Consider the following 19,587-nt stretch of genomic DNA (forward strand, 5'->3'; position numbering starts at 1 on the left):
AATTGCTGAGCCAATGCTGACACTGATAACCATGGCTTCCTGTGAAAGCCCCCATGTCCTTTCTGTCTCTCTCTGAGAGAATCCTGCAACACCTTCACTGATTGCCCCTTGGCCCCTTTGGGTTACAATGGCAGAGCTGAGAAGCTGAACATAAGTATGTGAGGAAATGTAATGTTAATCAGCTCAAATTAGCCACTCCATAAGGTTTACATATCTCACATCATCATGCTGTACATGATAAAATATAGAATATTTTTGTCAACTTTAAATAATTCATTTTTTAAAAAAGAAGCTACCATAGAGACCACAAGTTGAGCTCTCATTGCACCCTGCAATTATAACCTACTTTTGTCTCATGGCCCGCAAAGCCTAAATATTTACTATGTGAACTTTACAGAAAAATTTTCCAAACCCTGCAATAAGTAATACAATTCACCACTGCTGAAGAACTTAACATAGCTGTGGTCTCTATTATCTGTCAACTAGCTTACTGAATTTCATGAATCTTACCATCATATTAAAGATTCCTGTTGGCCTATCTTCCATACTAACAGTTTATATAATTTTTAACAATATTTATCAAAGTATTCTCCACAAAACAAAAAAGTATGCAATTTTTATGTGTTCCTCTTCCAGTGAACAATTAAACACCTACTGCATACCATGAAGGCTGCTATGAATTCAAAATAAATAAAATGCAGTTCCTGATTCCAAGTCACTTTTTAGTAGGGAGTGATTACCCCAGGAAAGATTTTTGCCACTAAAGGAAAAGCCAAAACAATGAAAGTAACCTCTGCCGTTTCACAATGACATGTTGTCATTTTAAAAATATCACCTTTATCTGAATTAATGTCAAGTTATAAACTCAAACAGATGAGGCAACAAGGCTTAGCAAACATGTTTATCCATCAATACTTTTAATCAAAGCATTAGCCCATACATAAGCAATTAACCTTGACTAACACAGGTATAGATGAAAATGCTGACAAAGAACTTACTAATTATCCTTCCCAACTTCTAAAGTTAGCTTGCATCTGGTCTTTAACTAAGATAAACATACACCAAAACATCATAGGTTATTTACACATAAATCAAATGGCTGAAAATGAAAAACATGATAAGTAAATATCATCATTAAAATTCTAACAATAACTCTTTTTTTTTTTGGAAAGCCCAAGTGTCCTACAAATAACACTTTACTTGAAGGTTGAAGATCATTTTGGAGAATAATTGTCTCTTGAATCTACTTAGGGACTTAATCTGCTGTAATAAAGAAAAAACATATAAATCATAAGTGCATCACCAGTTCATAATAAGAATGCCAGAATCTGTGTACAGATAAGTATCTTGGATGTTTGCCTGCTTTACTTAAAACCAGCAGAGAAGTATAATCCCAATAACTAAGTCTTCTAGCAGCTGTTCTGAGCAAACAAGAGAGATACTTCATCTAGTAGTTACCACCAAATGTAGAGATAACATGCACCCCGGTGACTGGAGGTTAGCAATCCCAGTGTGTCTGCTCGCTCTCAGTGTTAAATATTTAATGGCATATTTTTTCTTAATGGAACCCAGGCACATCTGATCAGTCACTGGGATCATTTAGTAATGCAGTCAAAGTTATCATACTGCCATTTCACATCAACTTTGTAATTAGATAATCCATCACTTTATTAATTCAAAAGATTGCTTTCTTTACTACTTTATAGCATGCTTCAGTAGTAAAACCCAAGTGAGCTCATCAACAAAAAGGCTCTAAAATTTGGTCCTACATGAACTTGAAACCCTCAAGTGACAAACACACACACACTCCTGACCTTTCAGAACAACAACAGAGGTAATATTCTGCCCACAAATTAGACTGTCTGCAATAATGAAGTAATAGGGCACAAGCATATTTAAAATGGGATGGTCAATGGAACTAAAACTAGAAGATTAAAAGCAGCATATATCATGATCATCTTCCTTCCTGCTTTTTAGTGTGGTGCTCTGCTCACCAAAGAAGACAAAGAACACCAAAAGATGGTTATTTAGTAATTTTCCCCATGCTAATTTATATACTTTATAAAAATTATGGTTTTATGGCAGAATATCAGATAAATTCTTTATTAACATTCTTGGTCTTAGAGGTACATGCATGCTAGCCAAAGTCAAGTATGTAACCTTGAATGTAATATCATCATTGTTTTCTTTGGCCTTATTTCTAACATATCTCAAAAATATTAAATCACTATCTCTTCCCATATTATAAATTAGGAAGATTCTTGATTTAACGCTTTTTCCAGTACTTCTCCAATGAATAAGTATTCTCTCCCCTCCCCCCAAAAAGAATTTACTCAGCATGAAACAGCATAAAACTTAAGTATCACAATACAAAAACACCTTCTAATATACCCTTTCAAATCTATATAACCACAGTATATATTACAAAACCAGCTTAGTTAATAGCACTAAAAATTAAATTTCAGAAAGGCAAGCTCTGGAGGTCACATACATGCCCTAAAGAATAAAATAACATGCTACTAAGAGAATTATTATTTCATTTGAAGGAAAAAGGAAGGGAACATCTTCTCAAACAGATGTGGAATTTCTAATCAAAAAATTCTGTGGCAGTTGCACAACACTGTAAAATTAAACAGTACTTTGCAGAGCTCTAGAAATGCTAACAATGACATATGTTTTGTGGTCAAGAAGGTCACTTTTATTCTTGTTGCTTTCAACTTAATGTCTGTTTTTGAAACAGTTCTATACAACCCGGCTATTTTCTATTTTATTGCTCAGATCTCACCACACTTCTAATCAGTCTTCAAAATACATTTTTATAAAAGAAAGTTATAAGTGCAGAAAACACAGATGTTTTTGTAGAACCCTATAAAATAATCCCTAAAAATAGAAAATAATCTCAAAACCAGTTCACTGAAATGAAGTTTAGCCTATTAATAAGCATCACCAATAATTATCAATGCACATTTTAAGGCATAGAATAGAAAAATACTACACATTTTTTTATTTCAGCAAATTAGGACATCTGAAACAATCTTATAATTCAATTTCAACCACTTAAGATACATGTGTCAGAAAGATTTCATTCATCATAGGAAACCAACTTTAACATTTTGTACATTAAATCCCACAAAATTACTCTGAAATCACAGAACTATATGAATACAAGCAATAATAAATTTCTGACCACAATAGCTATACACTGAAACCAAAACAGCTTATTAGGGGAAAGACGCTATTAACTATTTGCAAAATTTCTTCTCATCAAGACAGGTAGTCCTCAGTATCTCAAGAGACACTAGCACTGGGCACAACTGTAAGCAACCATCTGAAACTCTGGTTTACAATCAGCTGCAGACTGTGCTCTGCTAGACGACAGCACAGGGAGACATAAAACACTGGTGTTTTATATTCAATGCCGATAAAGTAGGGAAGTCAGGGCAGTGGTAGTAGAAATTAATGATATGTGTCAGACCCTCAGCCATGCACCTTATGGTTAATCCTCACTCTCATCTCTGAAGTAGATAATATTATTATTTTCATTTAAAGATGAGCCAATTGAGATTGAGAGAATTTCACTTTCTTATCTGGAGAAAGCCACTGTACCATTACACTACTTGGCTTCCATTTCAGTCTGCCCTATCACTAACTGCAATTTTCAAGTCTTAAAGTTAATATTTATGATTAGTAGAAGAAACAATTTCTATACCTGTAGTAAATAATTAGTACTTAATCAGTAGATCAAATCATGTCAGTTGTCACTCCAAAATAAATCCATTTCAAAACCTACCCAGAAATTATGTTTGAAAATAGAAGTGAAAGAAACAAAAGTGCAGAGTGGGAAGGAGGAGATACACGTTTGTATATCTTGTAGAAATGGATATATACGTTTTCTCTAAACAAATACAAAAAGAGCTGGCAGAGATGAACTTGGCCTTTATTTTTCACAAGTATATAAATAAGCATGTCTCACTAAAAAACACCTCCAATGCACATCCCACACTTTGGACACCTTTGTTGCTGTCAGTGGCATTTACCACCTTCCATTCCTCACACTACTACTTCCATTCAACCACACACTGCCAAGGAATACAATGAAAGTTTTAAAAAACGAGAGAGAGAGAGAGAGAGAGAGAGAGAGAGAGAGAGAGCGAGCGCGCGCCCTATTGTGCAAATAAAGCTGCTGGAAGTAAATTCTGCAGGCACATCAATTTCCCACACCAATTTCCTATTACCATCTAACACAAAATATTTTAAACATCAAACTTTCATTACCACTCTTACTGGAATTATTAAATGTAAATGAAACCTGTATTCCACAGGTGACATTTCCTTTCCCTGAACCTGGGGAAGAATCCTCAGCACCACCTCACACCCCACCAGCATTTCTATACCACTGTATGTAAATGATTCTCAACACCATCCTCTCTTCTGGAATTCATGTCAATTTCTACGTCCAATGTGAAATCCTCCTTGACCACCACTAGAAAGACTTCTCCTTCCTACCTCTCTTGTTACTTAACTTTTCCAGCCCAGCAATGAATTCATTAGTAAACAGAATAAATTCACAGTAAAATCCTACAATCTAAAACCCAACTGTGGTTCATGTGTGTGTTTATGTGGGGGTAGGGAAATTGGTGCTAAGAAGTGAGCAAAATGGAGGAATATGTGAGAACAATCCATAAAACCACCACACAGTAAGGTCTTTGGAGTTATGGCAGAAAAGTTTTACAGGTGAAACCAAGACTAAACCAGCAGAAGCACAATGAGCTGAGAACTGTGTCCAACAGAAGAGATACGTTGTTTTTCCACCAGAAACTCAAAAAGAGTGTTTGTAAACTTCTTACCTTCTAGGCATGAATCACAAGTTTTCATTAGAAAAGGCATCAGCTGAGGTAAGAATGAAACTGCTCTCAGGATTAAGAACTTTTCATCCTCTGCTGACCCACTTCCTCTCAAGTCAAGTACAAGTTTGGAAAAGCTATAAATATCCTCAAATAAGACTCTTGACAGGTTAAGGTTTTTATTTATCTTGATCGATAATTTCCAGATTTAAAATTAGCTACCTACTCCTATTATCCTTACCAAGAATGCTTGGCTTATACTACCTCTGCTGTAAAAAAAGGCCCACTGATTTACTAAGTGAATTCATTAGAACACTTCTCAGAGGACCAAGAAGTTTGAAAACAAAAGATTGCCAGGTGCAGTGGTGCTTGTCTATATTCCCAGCATGGAAGTCCCAAGCAGGAGAATCACAAGTTCAAAGCCCGCCTCAGCAACTTAGTGAGTTCCTCAAGCAACTCAGCTTGAGGAAATTTTAAAAAGTTGGGGGGGGGGGGGCGCTGGGATTGTGGCTCAGCGGTAGAGTGCTCCCTAGCACAGGCGGGACCCAGGTTCGATCCTCAGCACCACATAAAAATAAAGGCATTGTGTTGTGTCCATCTACACCTAAAAAAGAAAATATATTTTTTTAAAAAGGCTGGGGATATGGCTCACTGGTTAAGTATCACTGAGTTCAATCCCTAGCACCAAAACAAAAACAAAAGACTAACTGTAGTAAGTGGTGGAAAAATTAAAAAACGGAAAAGAATATCTATATGAAATCTAGTAAAAATATCAGATGTAACACAAGTTTGAATATTACTGAAACCAGGGGATGGAAACAGTTCCTCATACTGGTCTCTTTACTTGTTGTATATGTTGGGATATGTTGGGAGATATCCATAATCGAAAAGTCAAAAAATAATTAGGCTAGAAACAAATTTAGAAAAGCTCTTAGAATTCCATAGACTTTCAGGGACAATGACATGGGCTAAAATGAAAACTTAACATTTCCAATACCTGCCCTGAACTTTAGTGAGTATAAAAGAGAGGGACCAAAAGCAAAAGAGAAAACAAGATCTTGTTTATTGAGGCCAGGCAAAGCCAAACTTCTTCAAGGTGTAAATTCAAAAGTAAGTTCTTTAGGCTGAAGAAGACAGGTCCACATGGAACTATCCTAAACTGACACTTTGCACATACAGGGAGTATAATCTGACATGACCATTTCTTTTCTTCAATTAATTCTATGACAGTAAAATGGGAACAGAGGCAGGAGATAGGTATAACATTCTCTCTCTGGTGTCCTCCATGTACTCCCAGAATGCTCGAAGTGATGTGCATCTCCAGACAATTTCAATGTTTTGAGTTCAGCAGCTTATCATTAAGATTTGTAGGATACAATTAGCTTGACTTAAGATCATTTTATCCTCAAGAAGTGGGGAGTGGAAGAGAGGAAAGAGAAAAGTGATAGGAGGGGAAAGAGTGTAATCTCTTTTAAAGACAAATTTATGAACTGAAAAATAATTATAATTGACAAAACATTAAGAAAACTTTCACAAAGAACTACAGGTTAATATTGCTTTCCTCTGATTACTAAACTATACTTTAAGGCAGAAACAATATGTCTAAGCCCAATTACTCTCCAAAATCTCATGTATATGTTATGCTTTTGTGGCAAAAATGAATATAAGTATGTGGAAAGAAAGGTGGACATTATTAAAAACTTGTCAAAAAAAAAAAAAAACTACCTGCTTCATCACAATGACAGAACTTCCCCCCATACAACATGAAGAAAATTACATTCTAGGAGAAACAAGTTTAAAATTGTTTAACACTGGGCATGAGGGAACATGCCTGTAATCACAGCAATGTGGGTGGCTGAGGCAGGAGTATCCCTAGTTCCAGGCCAGCCTTGGCAATTTAGCAAGACTATATCAAAATTAAAAATAAAAAGGGCTGAAAATGTAGCTCAGTTCTACAGCACCCCTAAGTTCAACCACTACCACAAAAAAAAGAAAGAAAAGTTTTAATAATTAACAAGAGAAATAAGACAGCAATACACATTTTACATTTAGTAAATGTATGTTTACATTAAGAAAATATTTTAAGATATTTTTCATGATTATTAAATCACACTCAAATTTGTAATTAGCCCTTGAACGTGTTCCAACAACAGAAATAATGATGCAGAATATCTACAGACTAAATCTAGGAACACAAAAACAGACACCAGATGGAACATTTTGGCCTTTCAGTAAGTTTTTTATAGTGTTTAATATCCAAAAAGCCTTGTGTACATCATACATGTGGAACTGCAGTAGGTTCAGAGCCATATGAAATGAACATGAGAAACTTCTCAGATGCATTATAAGTAACCACTATACTGTGAAATCAACCTTAAATTATAGACAACCCAAAACATAATGCTAAATATTATCAGAAAATCATAAAAACATACTTTAAAGAACAAAAACATTTATATTTATCTAGCAAAAAATTAATCACATTTAAATTCTTACCAAAAAAATACATTAAATTGCTTATAGAACAAATATGCCATTAAATATATGCTTACTAATTGTCAAATAATTAGCAAAATCAGCTTCAAAAGTAAAGTTTTACTTTTTATTAAAATGTGATCAATATTAACACAAACATAAAAACAGAATATGAGAAAACAAGGATGGCAGATTCACAGCAGTGAGGGGAGTGTATGTGCTACATCATCCTATCCCAGGGTAGATATCAAGAATCATTCACTGCATCAGGTGTAATGACACATCCCTATAATCCCAGCTACTTAGGAGGCTGAGGCAGGAGGATCACAAGTTCAAGACTAGCCTTGGAAACTTAGTGAGACCCTATCTCAAAATAAAAATAGAAAGGACTGGGGATGTAGCTCAATGATAGAGTACCTCTAGTTTTAGTTCCAGAACACACACAATACAAGAGAAATAATCACCACATTCTTCCTCCCAGGGCCATGAATCATTTTCAAAGAGAATACTTCAGGTAACTACTACCAACAATCCACAGAAAAAAATACTACAAAAAAACCTGTCTTCTATCCCTAAACTGGGATTTTAGTAACCTAAAACACTTTGCCAGAATTTTAGGTGATTATTTTAAAATCAGTCATGCTTTAATATTACTCAGAATTCACTTAATCAGAAATGGATTTCAATGCATTTTTCACTTCAGAGACAGATTCAATATTGAAACAACATCACAAACTCATAAATAAAATGGTAAACTTTAACCCTTTAGTGAGAAAGAGTGGGATATGCTGTTTTCTTTTGAAGACAGAAAGCACACTCTTCCTACTAACAATCAATCTGCTGTACGAGCCGACAGTGAACACACTCAGGCCAAAATGAGAATACTGGTAAGTCAAAGAAGTAATTCCGTATTCAGTATGCACAATACATGTAGGGGGACTCATATAATTGGGAATTCATATAAGGCATTAAGGATTTTGCATTTCCCATGAAGTTTCTACATTTTTTTAAATAACCAATAATATAATAAGAAGTAAAGAACTAAACATAAATAAATAAATAAATAGCCTAAAGCTATAGTGTCAAAAAAAAGAAGTATTAGTAGTAAAGGACTGATTCATGGCATTAGCAAAGAGATGAAACTTAATACTTACTTTTGCAAAGGCTTCAAAAATGTCAAAAGAAGCTGGCAGCTGAGAAGCATCCTGTATTTCTTCTCTCATGAAATGTTGAAATGTCATTGTAAGTTGCCTGAGGCCCTCTTTCTTATCTTCAGTAAGTTTGCTAATATCTTTAACAAAGAAATAAACAGCAAAATCACAAAGTAAACAACGGATAATTTTCAGGTATTCAATGTTGGCTGCTAAACCAGATATTACCCATCTCACCTTCCATTCTGACATCTTTTTATTTGACAACCACAAATCATAATACATATGTAATCAATTAAATTCTACCAAATTTTATCTACAATGTAAGATCAAATACCTATTAAGAACATAATAAATGCATATACCAATGAAAAAGATTAAAAACTAAAATCACTAAGGTTTTGCATTACCAGATTTTCTACATCAACATATATACATACACAAACCATCATAAATCTTTATTAAGTCAATGGATTTAAACGAATTTTACCATGAAAAATTTACAACTAGGTCATCACAAACTGATAAACATTATAATCTGAAAGGCAAGAAGACTGAAAGGAGAATATATTCTGACAAAATTCAAATAAGTGAAATTTGTTATTTGGAACATTCATCAAAAAAACATATTAAACAAAGAAATCTCAATTTCATTTTCAGGTTGAATACACAAACACAGAGCTACTTTAACAACTGTTTGAGTTGAAGAGAAATGCCACACCAAAAAAAAAAGGTAAAACTGATAAAAAAGATTTGGTAAAGTTATAGAATACAAAAACAATATATAAAAATCAGTAAAATTTTTTTATACACCAATAACAAAATTGCTGAAAAAGGACAATAGCTACACCAAAAATAAAATAGCTAGGATGAAATTCAACCAAGGAAATAAAAGACTTCTACAGTGAAAAGTATAAGACAAAAGAAACTGAAGGGGACACAGAATAGAAAAATACTTTCCATGTTCATAAATTGAAAGAATGAATACTGCTAAAATGTGCAACTACCCAAAGTGATCTAAAGATTCAATGTAACTCCCATCAAAATAATAATGAGATTCTTCACAGAAATAGAAAAAATAATCACAAAATTCACATGGAACCATGAAAAACTGAATTGCCAAAGAAATTCTGAGCAAAAAAAAAAAAGCTGGCAGCACCACAATATCTGACTTCAAAAAACTACAAAACTAAAGTAACCACAGTCCCAGAATGCAACCAATGCAACAGAAATGAATCTACATATATTCAGTCAACTAATTTTCACCAAAGGTGACAATGACATACATTGGGAAAAAAGCAGTCTCCTTAATAAACAGTACCTGAAAAAGTGGAAATATCATGTGCCGAAGAATGAAACTACATCCATACCTCTCACCATATACAAAAATCAACTCAAAATAGATCACACTTAAATGTAAGACCCCAAACTATGGACCTACTAGGAAAAAGGAAAAATAAAAAAAACATAAAGGAAAAGCTTCAGTATATTGATCTAGGTAAAGATTTTTTTGGATATGACCCCAAATGCATAGGCAACAAAAGCAAAAATCAGCAAATAGGATCACCAACAACCTAAAAGGCTCCTGCACAAAGAAACAATGGATGCAGTAGAGAGACAACCTATAGATCAGGAGAAAACATGTGCAAAATATTCATCTCACAAGGGATTAACGTTCACCATATCTAAGGAACTCAAAACCAACAGCAAAAAAAAAAAAAAAAAGTAAAATGATCTGGATTTAAAAGGGGCATAGAATCTGAATAGGCATTTCTCAAAAGAAGACATGCAAGTGACCAAAAAATACATGAAAAAAAGTTGAACATCATTACTCATCAGGAAAATACAAATCCAAAGCACATTGAGAGCAATATGCAGTGGCAGATGCCTAAGATCCCAAAGAACTGGGAGCCTGAGGCCAGAGGATCCCAAGTTTGAGGCCAGTCTCAGCAACTTAACTTTATTTTAACAAAATAAAAATCACTAAGGATGTAGCTCAGTCATAAAGCACCCCTGAGTTCATCCTCCACTAGCACAAAAACAAAACAAAAAAAATATCCACAGTGAGAATGGCTATTATCAAAGAGACAAAAAAAAAAAAAAAAATAACAAATGCTGGTAAAGATGTGGAGAAAGAGGAACTCCTACACTATTGGTGGGCATGTAAAAGTACAGCCTTTTGCAAAACAGTATGAAGGCTCCTAAAAAATTAAAAATAGAAAGTACCTTATGATCTAGCAATCCCACAACTGGATATATATCCAAATAAAACCATTATATCAAAGAGCAGCACTCCATGTTCACTGCAGCATTATTCACAATAGCCAAGACATACAACTGATCTGAGTGTCCTCCAATGGATGAAGAAGATGTGGTACAATGGAATATTTTTCAGTCATTAAAAATAATGAGGGGTTGGAGTTGTGGCTCAGTGATAGAGTGCTTGCCTAGCATGTGTGTGGCACTGGGTTTGATTCTCAGTGCCACATATAAATAAATAAATAAATAATAAAGGTTCATCAACAACTAAAAAAAATTTTTTTAAATAATGAAATCCTGTCATTTTTAGCAATGTAGATGAAACTCAAGATCATGTTAAGTGAAATAAGCCAGGCACATAAAGAAATGTCACACATTTTCACTCATTTGTGGAAACATAAAAAATTAATCTGAAGAAAAGAGTAGAAAAGACTAGGAAGGGCAGGGGAGGAAGGATAATGAGAGGGTAGAAAATGGGTACCCAGGGGTTGGGGATGTAGCTCAGTTGGTAGAGTGCTTGCCTCACATGCAAAAGGCCCATGGTTCAATCCCTAGCACCCCGACCACAAAAAAAATTTAAAAAGTAACAAAATATAGTTAGGAGGAATTAGTACTAATTTTCTATAGTATAATAGGGTAAATGCAATCCACAAGAATTTTTCACATATTCTACAATAATTAGAAAAAAATTGTTCAAAGGTTCCTAATACATAAACTTTTGAGACTCCAAAACTAATTGCCCTGATTTTATCATTACACGTTGTATGTATGCATCAAATTATTGTACAATACCCTATACATTTGTACAGATGCTATGTTAATTAAGTCTTTTAAAAAAGAAAGAAACAAACAGATGGCTTTAAAGCCAATATGACCTCCTTAAAAAAAATCAACTTAGGTGGGCATGGTGGCGTACACTTATAATCCCAACAATTTAAGAGGCTAAGGCAGGAATTTCCGTCTGCAAATTGCAGGCCAGATTTGGCAATTTAGTGAGACTGTGTCTCAAAACAAAAGCATAAAAGGGGTAGGGATTAAACTCAGAGGTGGGTCGACCCTGGGATCTATCTCCATACGGTCAAAGAAAAAACTATATGTAAACCACAAATTGCATATTGAATCTAAGAGGTATCTTTAGTTAATAACATTTAAGAGCATTTCACTTAAACCAGTTTGTAGGACTGCTAAGAGCCACAGTCAAGTAATATGATGTATGGCATTTTTCGTTGAAAGGTGACGCCAGCAAGCCATTGAGAGGATATGATTATGTTAAGATCTGCATTCATATGGATATTGGACTCCTGCAGTCCACCTCAGCCTGCTAAGGGACTCCTGGAGAGTTCCCATTGGTTGGGGGAATGCGGTAGGAGGGAATTCCAGAGGAGGGACTTCCTGTTGGGGTCCAGGAGAACACCGCGTGGGTCGGTCGGCAATCTTCCTGGGAGCGTACGGGGCATTGGCGGCAGTTTCAAAAAATAAACTTTGTTCCTGCTTGAGTGGCTCATGATTTTGTGCCCAGCCAGACTGCGGCAATTGGTGGCCATGCGGGGGATGCCTGAAGCTTGGAGGTGAGTAAAATTGCTCGCCCCTGAGGGAAGGCGAGAGAATGGGTGACCATTTCAAAAAACAATGTGTTCTTGTTTTGATTTATTTTGTTTTTGTTTCAAGCTATCTATCCCTAGAAGTTTCTCAGGCAAACTGGGAAAAATGGATGGCTCAAGGTTTGAAGTTGTTCGGCCCTGAGAAAGAGAAAATTGATACAAAGATTTTTTGTTCCGTTTTTATTTCATTCTGTTTTGGTTTTGTTTTATGTTATCTTATTGGGTTGTGTTACCATTATAGTAGATTAGAAACTAGTAAAAAACAAACCGAAAGACTGTTAAGTAAATTGTTAGAGGTCCAGACTATGGTGGAAAACATGTTAGGTCAAGCAAAAGAGAAGGTCTCTCGAGCTAGTCAGGCAGAGGAAAATTTAAAGGAAGAAAGCTTAAAAGACAAACAACCATCGGGGGGCGGGGGAGCTATAACAGGAGGCTGATACTAACTCCATTCTATCACCAGAGGACGTAATTCAACCAACAGCTCCATCTACAGCTGAGTGGCCCTCAACCTCCGTAATTGATGGACGGAATCCTGAGGCAGGACCTCAAAGATTAGCATGCCCTGTACTTGAGCAGGCAGGAAGGCAACGAATTCACCATGCTTTAGATTTCAAAACAGTGAAGCAATTAAAGGAGGCTGTAACAACCTATGGTCCGCAAGCACACTTCACTGTGAGTATGGTCAAATCCATTACCAACTTGGACATGACGCCAGCAGATTGGGCTAACATGTGTCGATCTGTGCTAAATGGAGGACAATATTTGTTATAGAAGGTTGCCAATGAGGAATTTTGCACGGAGACAGCTAGGCGAAATGCAGCAGTCGGTTACCCTCAAAGAAATCTAGATATTGTTGGGAAAAGGACCTTATGAGGGTCAACGGCAACAAATTGAATATGATCCTGGCGCATACGCACAAATTGCTGTAGATGCGGTTAGGGCATGGAAAACTTTACAGGGGTATGGAGATTTACAAGGACAATTATCGAAGGTAACACAAGGAACTAATGAACCTTATGCTGAATTTGTAGACAGGCTTATTCAAATGGCTTCCAGAATTTTGGGGGATACAGAACAAGCAATGCCATTTATAAAACAACTGGCTTATGACCAAGCAAATCGTTGCTGCAGAGAGGTCATTAGACCATGGAGACATGAAGATTTAAACACATATATTAAATTATGTAGAGATATTAATGAACAAGGGCAAGTCTTAGCAGCAGTACAATAGGCTTTAGATGCCAGGCCAAAAACATGCTACAATTGTGAACAAACAGGACATTTTAGAAGGAGTTGCCCCATAGGAGGAGGGTTTAACAAAGCTAGGTATCAAAGAAATAGAATACGGGGTATTTGCCCACAATGCCGTAGAGGGAGACATTGGGCTAATGAATGCCATTCTCAAACCACCATAGAGGGTACTCTGTTATCAAAAAACAAACAAGGACCAAGTGTTTACCCACGATATCGTGGAGAAAGGCATCAGGCTCCATTGCCAAAAAACGGACTGGGGGGCCCAATGCTCTGGGGCCCACAACCACAAAAATACGGGGCAATGGAGAAACCCAGCAAAACCATCAGGGTAGTTCCCAGGACACATTATCCATTAAATCCCTCATCAGACAAACTAGAGGGAGTGCAGGGTTGGACATCTGCGCCTCCGCCAGAGCAGTACTAACTCCAGAGATGGGAGTTCAAATCATTCCCACAGGAGTAACAGGCCCTCTTCCCCAAGGCTTATTATTGGGACACAGTTCTTCTACACTAAAAGGACTTATGATAAGTCCTGGGGTAATTGATCCCAATTATGAAGGTGAAATAAAAATTATAGCTAGTTCTCCAAGAGGTATATCAGTAATTTCACCAGGAGATAGAATAGCACATTTATTAACAATACCCAGCCTGCATGATAAATTTTCCAGTCGTTCGGTAGAAAGAAGTTCCAGGGAATTAGGCTCCACAGGTGTGGATTGGGCTATGCTGTCTTTAAATTTAGATTCTCGCCCAATGCTAAAACTAAATATTCAAGGACATGAATTTAATGGGTTACTTGACACAGGTGCTGACCTTAGCATCATATCTCGTCAAGAATGGCCAAAACATTGGCCATTACAACAAGCCACTCAAACGCTTCGAGGCCTAGGAGTGGCAACTAATCCCCATAGAAGTGCAATGGTATTAGATTGGAAGGATCCTGAAGGATGTGAAGGAACTATACAGCCCTATGTATTGGATCATCTTCCTATAAATTTGTGGGGACGAGATGTCCTAGATCAATTAGGTTTGACATTAACAAATAACATCAATCCTAATGCGCCCACTACTAGGGCTAGACAAGGCTTTAGGAAAGAAAAAAGATTAAGAGAACAAGAACAAGGTATGACAGCACCAATTCAAATAGATCAAAGAATAAATAGACATGGATGGGGTTTTCAGAAAGGGCCACTGAGACAATAAAAATTACTTGGAAATCAGAAAGACCAGTGTGGGTTCCTCAGTGGCCCCTGACTAAGAAAACATACAAGTAGTCCATGACCTGGTCAAACAACAATTAGCGGAGGGACATATACAACCTTCCGTATCTCCCCATAATACTCCCATTTTTGTCATTAAAAAGAAATCTGGTAAATGGAGATTATTGCAAGATGTAAGAGCCATTAATAATGAGATGGTTATTATGGAACCTGATCAATCAGGGATTCCCCAATTGTCTGCTTTACCAAAAACCTGGTATGTTTTAGCTATAGATATTAAAGATTGTTTTTTTTAAATTCCAATTCATCCTGAGGATAATCCACGTTTTGCATTTACTATCCCTACACTAAATCATGAAGGTCCTGATCAGAGATATGAATGGAAAGTACTCCCTCAAGGGATGGCTAATAGTCCAACTATGTGTCAAATTTATGTTAACAAAGCAATCCAGCCACTTAGAAATCAAAATCCTGAACTACAAATATTTCACTATATGGATGATGTATTATTGGCACATAAAGATAAAAACACATTGCTAGAATGTTATGCCACACTTACAAATTTATTAAAAAATTATAATCTAGAGATAGCAATAGATAAAGTACAATTAAATCTTCCAATTAATTATTTAGGAGTTCTATTAACCTCAACCATGATCTGTCCACCAAAAATTCAAATACGAGTAGATCAACTCAAATCACTTAACGACTTTCAAAAGTTATTGGGAGACATAAATTGGATAAGGCCTTATCTAGGCATACTAACAGGAGAGCTAGGACCTTTATTTGATATCCTAAAAGGTTCATCAGATCCAAATTCACCCCGCATGTTAACACCTGAAGCAAGAAAGGCATTAAAATTCATTGAAACATATATGGAAAATATGCATTTGGATAGAATTCATATAACTTTGCCTTTATTATTTATTGTACTACCAACAAAATATATTCCTACAGGAGTATTTTGGAAAGAAGGTCCATTATTGTGGATACATTTATCTTATTCTCCTAACAATATTCTTACTAGGTATCCTGAGGCTATAGGACAATTAATACTCAAAGGAATAAGAGCAGCAAAGGGAGTGTTTGGGATTTCTCCCAATAAAATTATTACTCTCCATATAGTATGGATCGAATTGATGAGTTAGCTAATGAGTTAAATACTTGGGAAATAATCATGTGTAAACCTAATGTTTCATTTGATAATCGCTTACCATCTAATCCTTTGTTGTCTTTCTGGTCTAAGCATCCTGTAGTTTTTCCAAAAAATGACAAGAAAAACCCCTATCATGAATGCTCCAAATATATTCACTGATGGGTCAAATAATGGTACAGCAGCAGTAGTAGTTACCCCTGATCAAACTTTTACATTTTTAGTACCCAAACAATCAGCTCAAAAGGTAGAGCTTAATGAAGTATTACAAGCTTTTGTGATGTTCAAAGATTCTGTATTTAATTTATTTTCTGATAGTCAGTATGTAGTTAATGCTATAGTATCCCTTGAAGATGCTGGTAGGACTTCCCCTTCCTCTACTGTTTTCTCTTTGTTTTTCACTATAAAAAGTCTAATCTGGGACAGAAAAGATCCATTCTTTATAGGTCATATCAGAGCACATACAGGATTGCCTGGAGCCCTTAGTTTGGGCAATGAATTAGCAGATAAATCTACACATGACATACATATTTTCTCCACAATAGAAGAAGCTATAAATTTTCATAAAAGGTTCCATGTCAATGCTAATACTTTACAAAAGCATTTTAACATAACTAAAGAACAAGCCAGACATATAATAAAACAATGTCAAAATTGTATGACATTTTTACCACAAGTTAATCTTGGAGTCAATCCTAGAGGACTGATACCTAACCATATTTGGCAGATGGACGTCACACACTTGCCAGAATTTGGAAAATTAAAATATTTACATGTTACAGTTGATACTTCTTCCGGATTTTTGATGGGCTCCCTTCATGCCGGAGAAAAAAACTAAAGATGTTATAGCTCATTGCTTACAAAATTTTGCCACTGTGGGCGTTCCAAAACAGTTAAAAACAGATAATGGTCCTGGTTATACTTCTACCTCTTTTAAACAATTTTGCTCATCATTTGGCATTACTCACATAACAGGAATTCCATACAATCCACAGGGACAAGGCATAGTTGAAAAGGTCATCAAACTATTAAAATGTACTTATTAAAACAAAAGGAGGGAATTGGAAAGGGGTATATATCCCTCAAAGATAAAATAACCCTTTTTACTCTAAACTTTTTAAATTTGGATTCATCAGGGCTTAGTGCTGCGGAAAGACATTTGTATCCAAAAAATGTACATAAGCCTAAGGTACTTTGGAAGGATATTCTAACCGGACAATGGAAAGGTCCTGACCCAGTGATTGTCTGGAGTCGGAGTTCTGTTTCCACAGGGAGAACAGCAGCCCATTTGGATTACAGAGAGACAAACCAAAACAATTTCTACAGATCAAAAAGAAGATGATTTGACTCAAATCCATAACAGCTGATATCCAGAGCTCCAGCTTGGCTATTCTTACATCTGCGAAGTGATTAACTAGGATGTTTTTTTCAATATCTATTTTATTATTGCTCTTTCCCACATCATAAAGTTCTATTTTACTTTTGAGCTCATACAGACCTAGGTTAATGTTTTTCTGATCAGTTTTATTTTTAAACATTGCAATGAAGATTTCACCTATATAAAGCTACAAGGCCTTTACTATTGTCTTATGTGTTGTATGTTACGTGTGCACACTTCTGTTTTGTGTTGTATGTCTGTATGTGCGTATGTCCATATATCATATATGAGGAGCGCTCATGAATAAATGGATCCAAATTTTTTTATTATTATTCACGTGATTTTAATGGTTTAATTTAAATTGGGTAAACAGCTGTTGAGGATTGTTTTAATATGTGTACAAATAAGCAGGTTAACAGATCTGTTTGTTTACTTTCACCTTTCCTTTCATTATATTTAATAATTCTGTTCAGGATAATGTAAATTGTTCAAAAAATTGTTTTCTTAGTACCTGTTGGAATGTTACATAGTTTTTTTTTTTTTAGCATCATTGTCAGAATTCCTATCTTCATCCCAGTGCCGGTGAAGACAAAGATGAAACCAAACTACAGTTTCTTCGATAGTTATCACAACAAACTGTATAAACTGATGCATCAGTGAATAATAACTCAACAAGTAATGCTCATTCAAGGAGTCGATTTATTTTGGGAGGAAATGGACATATTGATAGATTCCTCCACTTTGAACTGCTTGCAGAACTTGCCTGGACTATGTATCACTTGTATGCATTGTGATCTATCTGTTGATGCAGCGAATTATGGTAGTGCTGGCGTATCTTTGCTGATGTGTCACCAGTGATGCAATTTTTCCTAAGGAGCCGTCAATTGGCTTGGTGTCGTGGCATTTCTGTATCCTCCTCCCTTCTACTAGTGATGGTCTAATTTTGGGGGCCAACAGAGGTGAGGCAAAGAACCTCACCCCCCCACTGGCACCAAGGCCAAATTTGGGGGCCAACAGAGGTGAAACAAAGAACCTCACCCCTCCACTGGTGCATAGGCCTATCCACAAGTATGGCTATATGCTGGACTGGTAGTCAGTGACGGGTATAATCCAATTGCAGTGGTATCAACCTAAGACAGGAGGCTGACGCCTAGAGGTCAGTTCATCCGATGACGGGTAAGGACCATATGTTGAATTGGACAAACCTAACAGGCACAGTCCCTAGCCACATTGCTTGTTGCTTAATTAAACATAAGGGGGGAGATGCTAAGAGCCACAGCCAAGTAATATGATGCATGGCATTTTTGGGTGAAAGGTGACGCCAGCAAGCCATTGAGATGATATGATTATGTTAAGATCTGCATTCATATGGATATTGGACTCCTGCTGTCCACCTCAGCCTGCTACGGAACTGCTGGAGAGTTCCCATTGGTTGGGGAAGTGCAGTAGAATGGAATTCCGGAGGAGGGACTTCCTGTTGGGGTCCGGGAGAACGCCGCGTAGGTCGGTCGGCAATCTTCCCAGGAGCGTACGGGACATTGGCGGCAGTTTCAAAAAATAAAGTTTGTTCCTGCTTGAGTGGCTCGTGATTTTGTGCCCAGTCAGACTGCGGCATATGACATTACTACTGAACAGCACTAATATTAATAGTGAAATTTACTGTAAGATATTTTAATTACCTAGCAGTAATACAAGTAAAAATGACTAATTAGTTCTCTATTAAAATTTGAAAAGATACTTTGCTGCTCATGTCAGGTCTGTATATTTTCTTTATAATACTTGTTCAACACAATAATTGACCCAATGATTTCTTAAATAATAATTTATTGGCACTTAGTATCCCATAAGCATAAATGTGTACTAAATCATCTTTTATTTGTCTCCATCCAGAAATATTAAACTGTGTAGCAAATTCACACTGAGCTCTGGCCAGTTTGAGATTGAAGTCTTTTACAAACTCAATGAACAGGATCTGTGCCAGTACAAAAAGCAATACAAACCTTACATTTGCTTGACACTCAGATCTGGAAAGCCTATCATTCATTCCAAGTAGCTGGACTACTGGTAGGAACAACACTCTGTCATAAAGACTAAGTCATCTATACCTTTGACTTTACTACCTAAAGCAACAGTGACCCCCAAAACTCCCTGAAACTCTCATATTCATTATATCTCTCTTTCCTGTCATCAGAAAAAGAAAAGGAAAAAGAAAAAACAGAAGAGGAAACCAAGAGAGGAATGAAGGGGAAAAA

The 19,587-nt window shown here is 36.1% G+C and overlaps 1 protein-coding gene across 1 annotated transcript in view; it reads right to left on the bottom strand.

Annotated features, from left to right (window-relative positions):
* The window catches only part of Smyd3 (SET and MYND domain containing 3), a 706,977-nt gene that overhangs the window by 497,474 nt on the left and 189,916 nt on the right, over positions 1-19,587 (bottom strand). Inside the window, exon 5 of the mRNA XM_076873152.1 lies at positions 8,474-8,610. Within this exon, the coding sequence (XP_076729267.1) occupies positions 8,474-8,610 (137 nt within the window). The remainder of the gene's footprint in view (positions 1-8,473; positions 8,611-19,587) is intronic.

The sequence above is a fragment of the Callospermophilus lateralis genome, chromosome 13 (genome assembly GCF_048772815.1).
Source record: "Callospermophilus lateralis isolate mCalLat2 chromosome 13, mCalLat2.hap1, whole genome shotgun sequence".
Lineage (NCBI taxonomy): Eukaryota > Metazoa > Chordata > Mammalia > Rodentia > Sciuridae > Callospermophilus > Callospermophilus lateralis.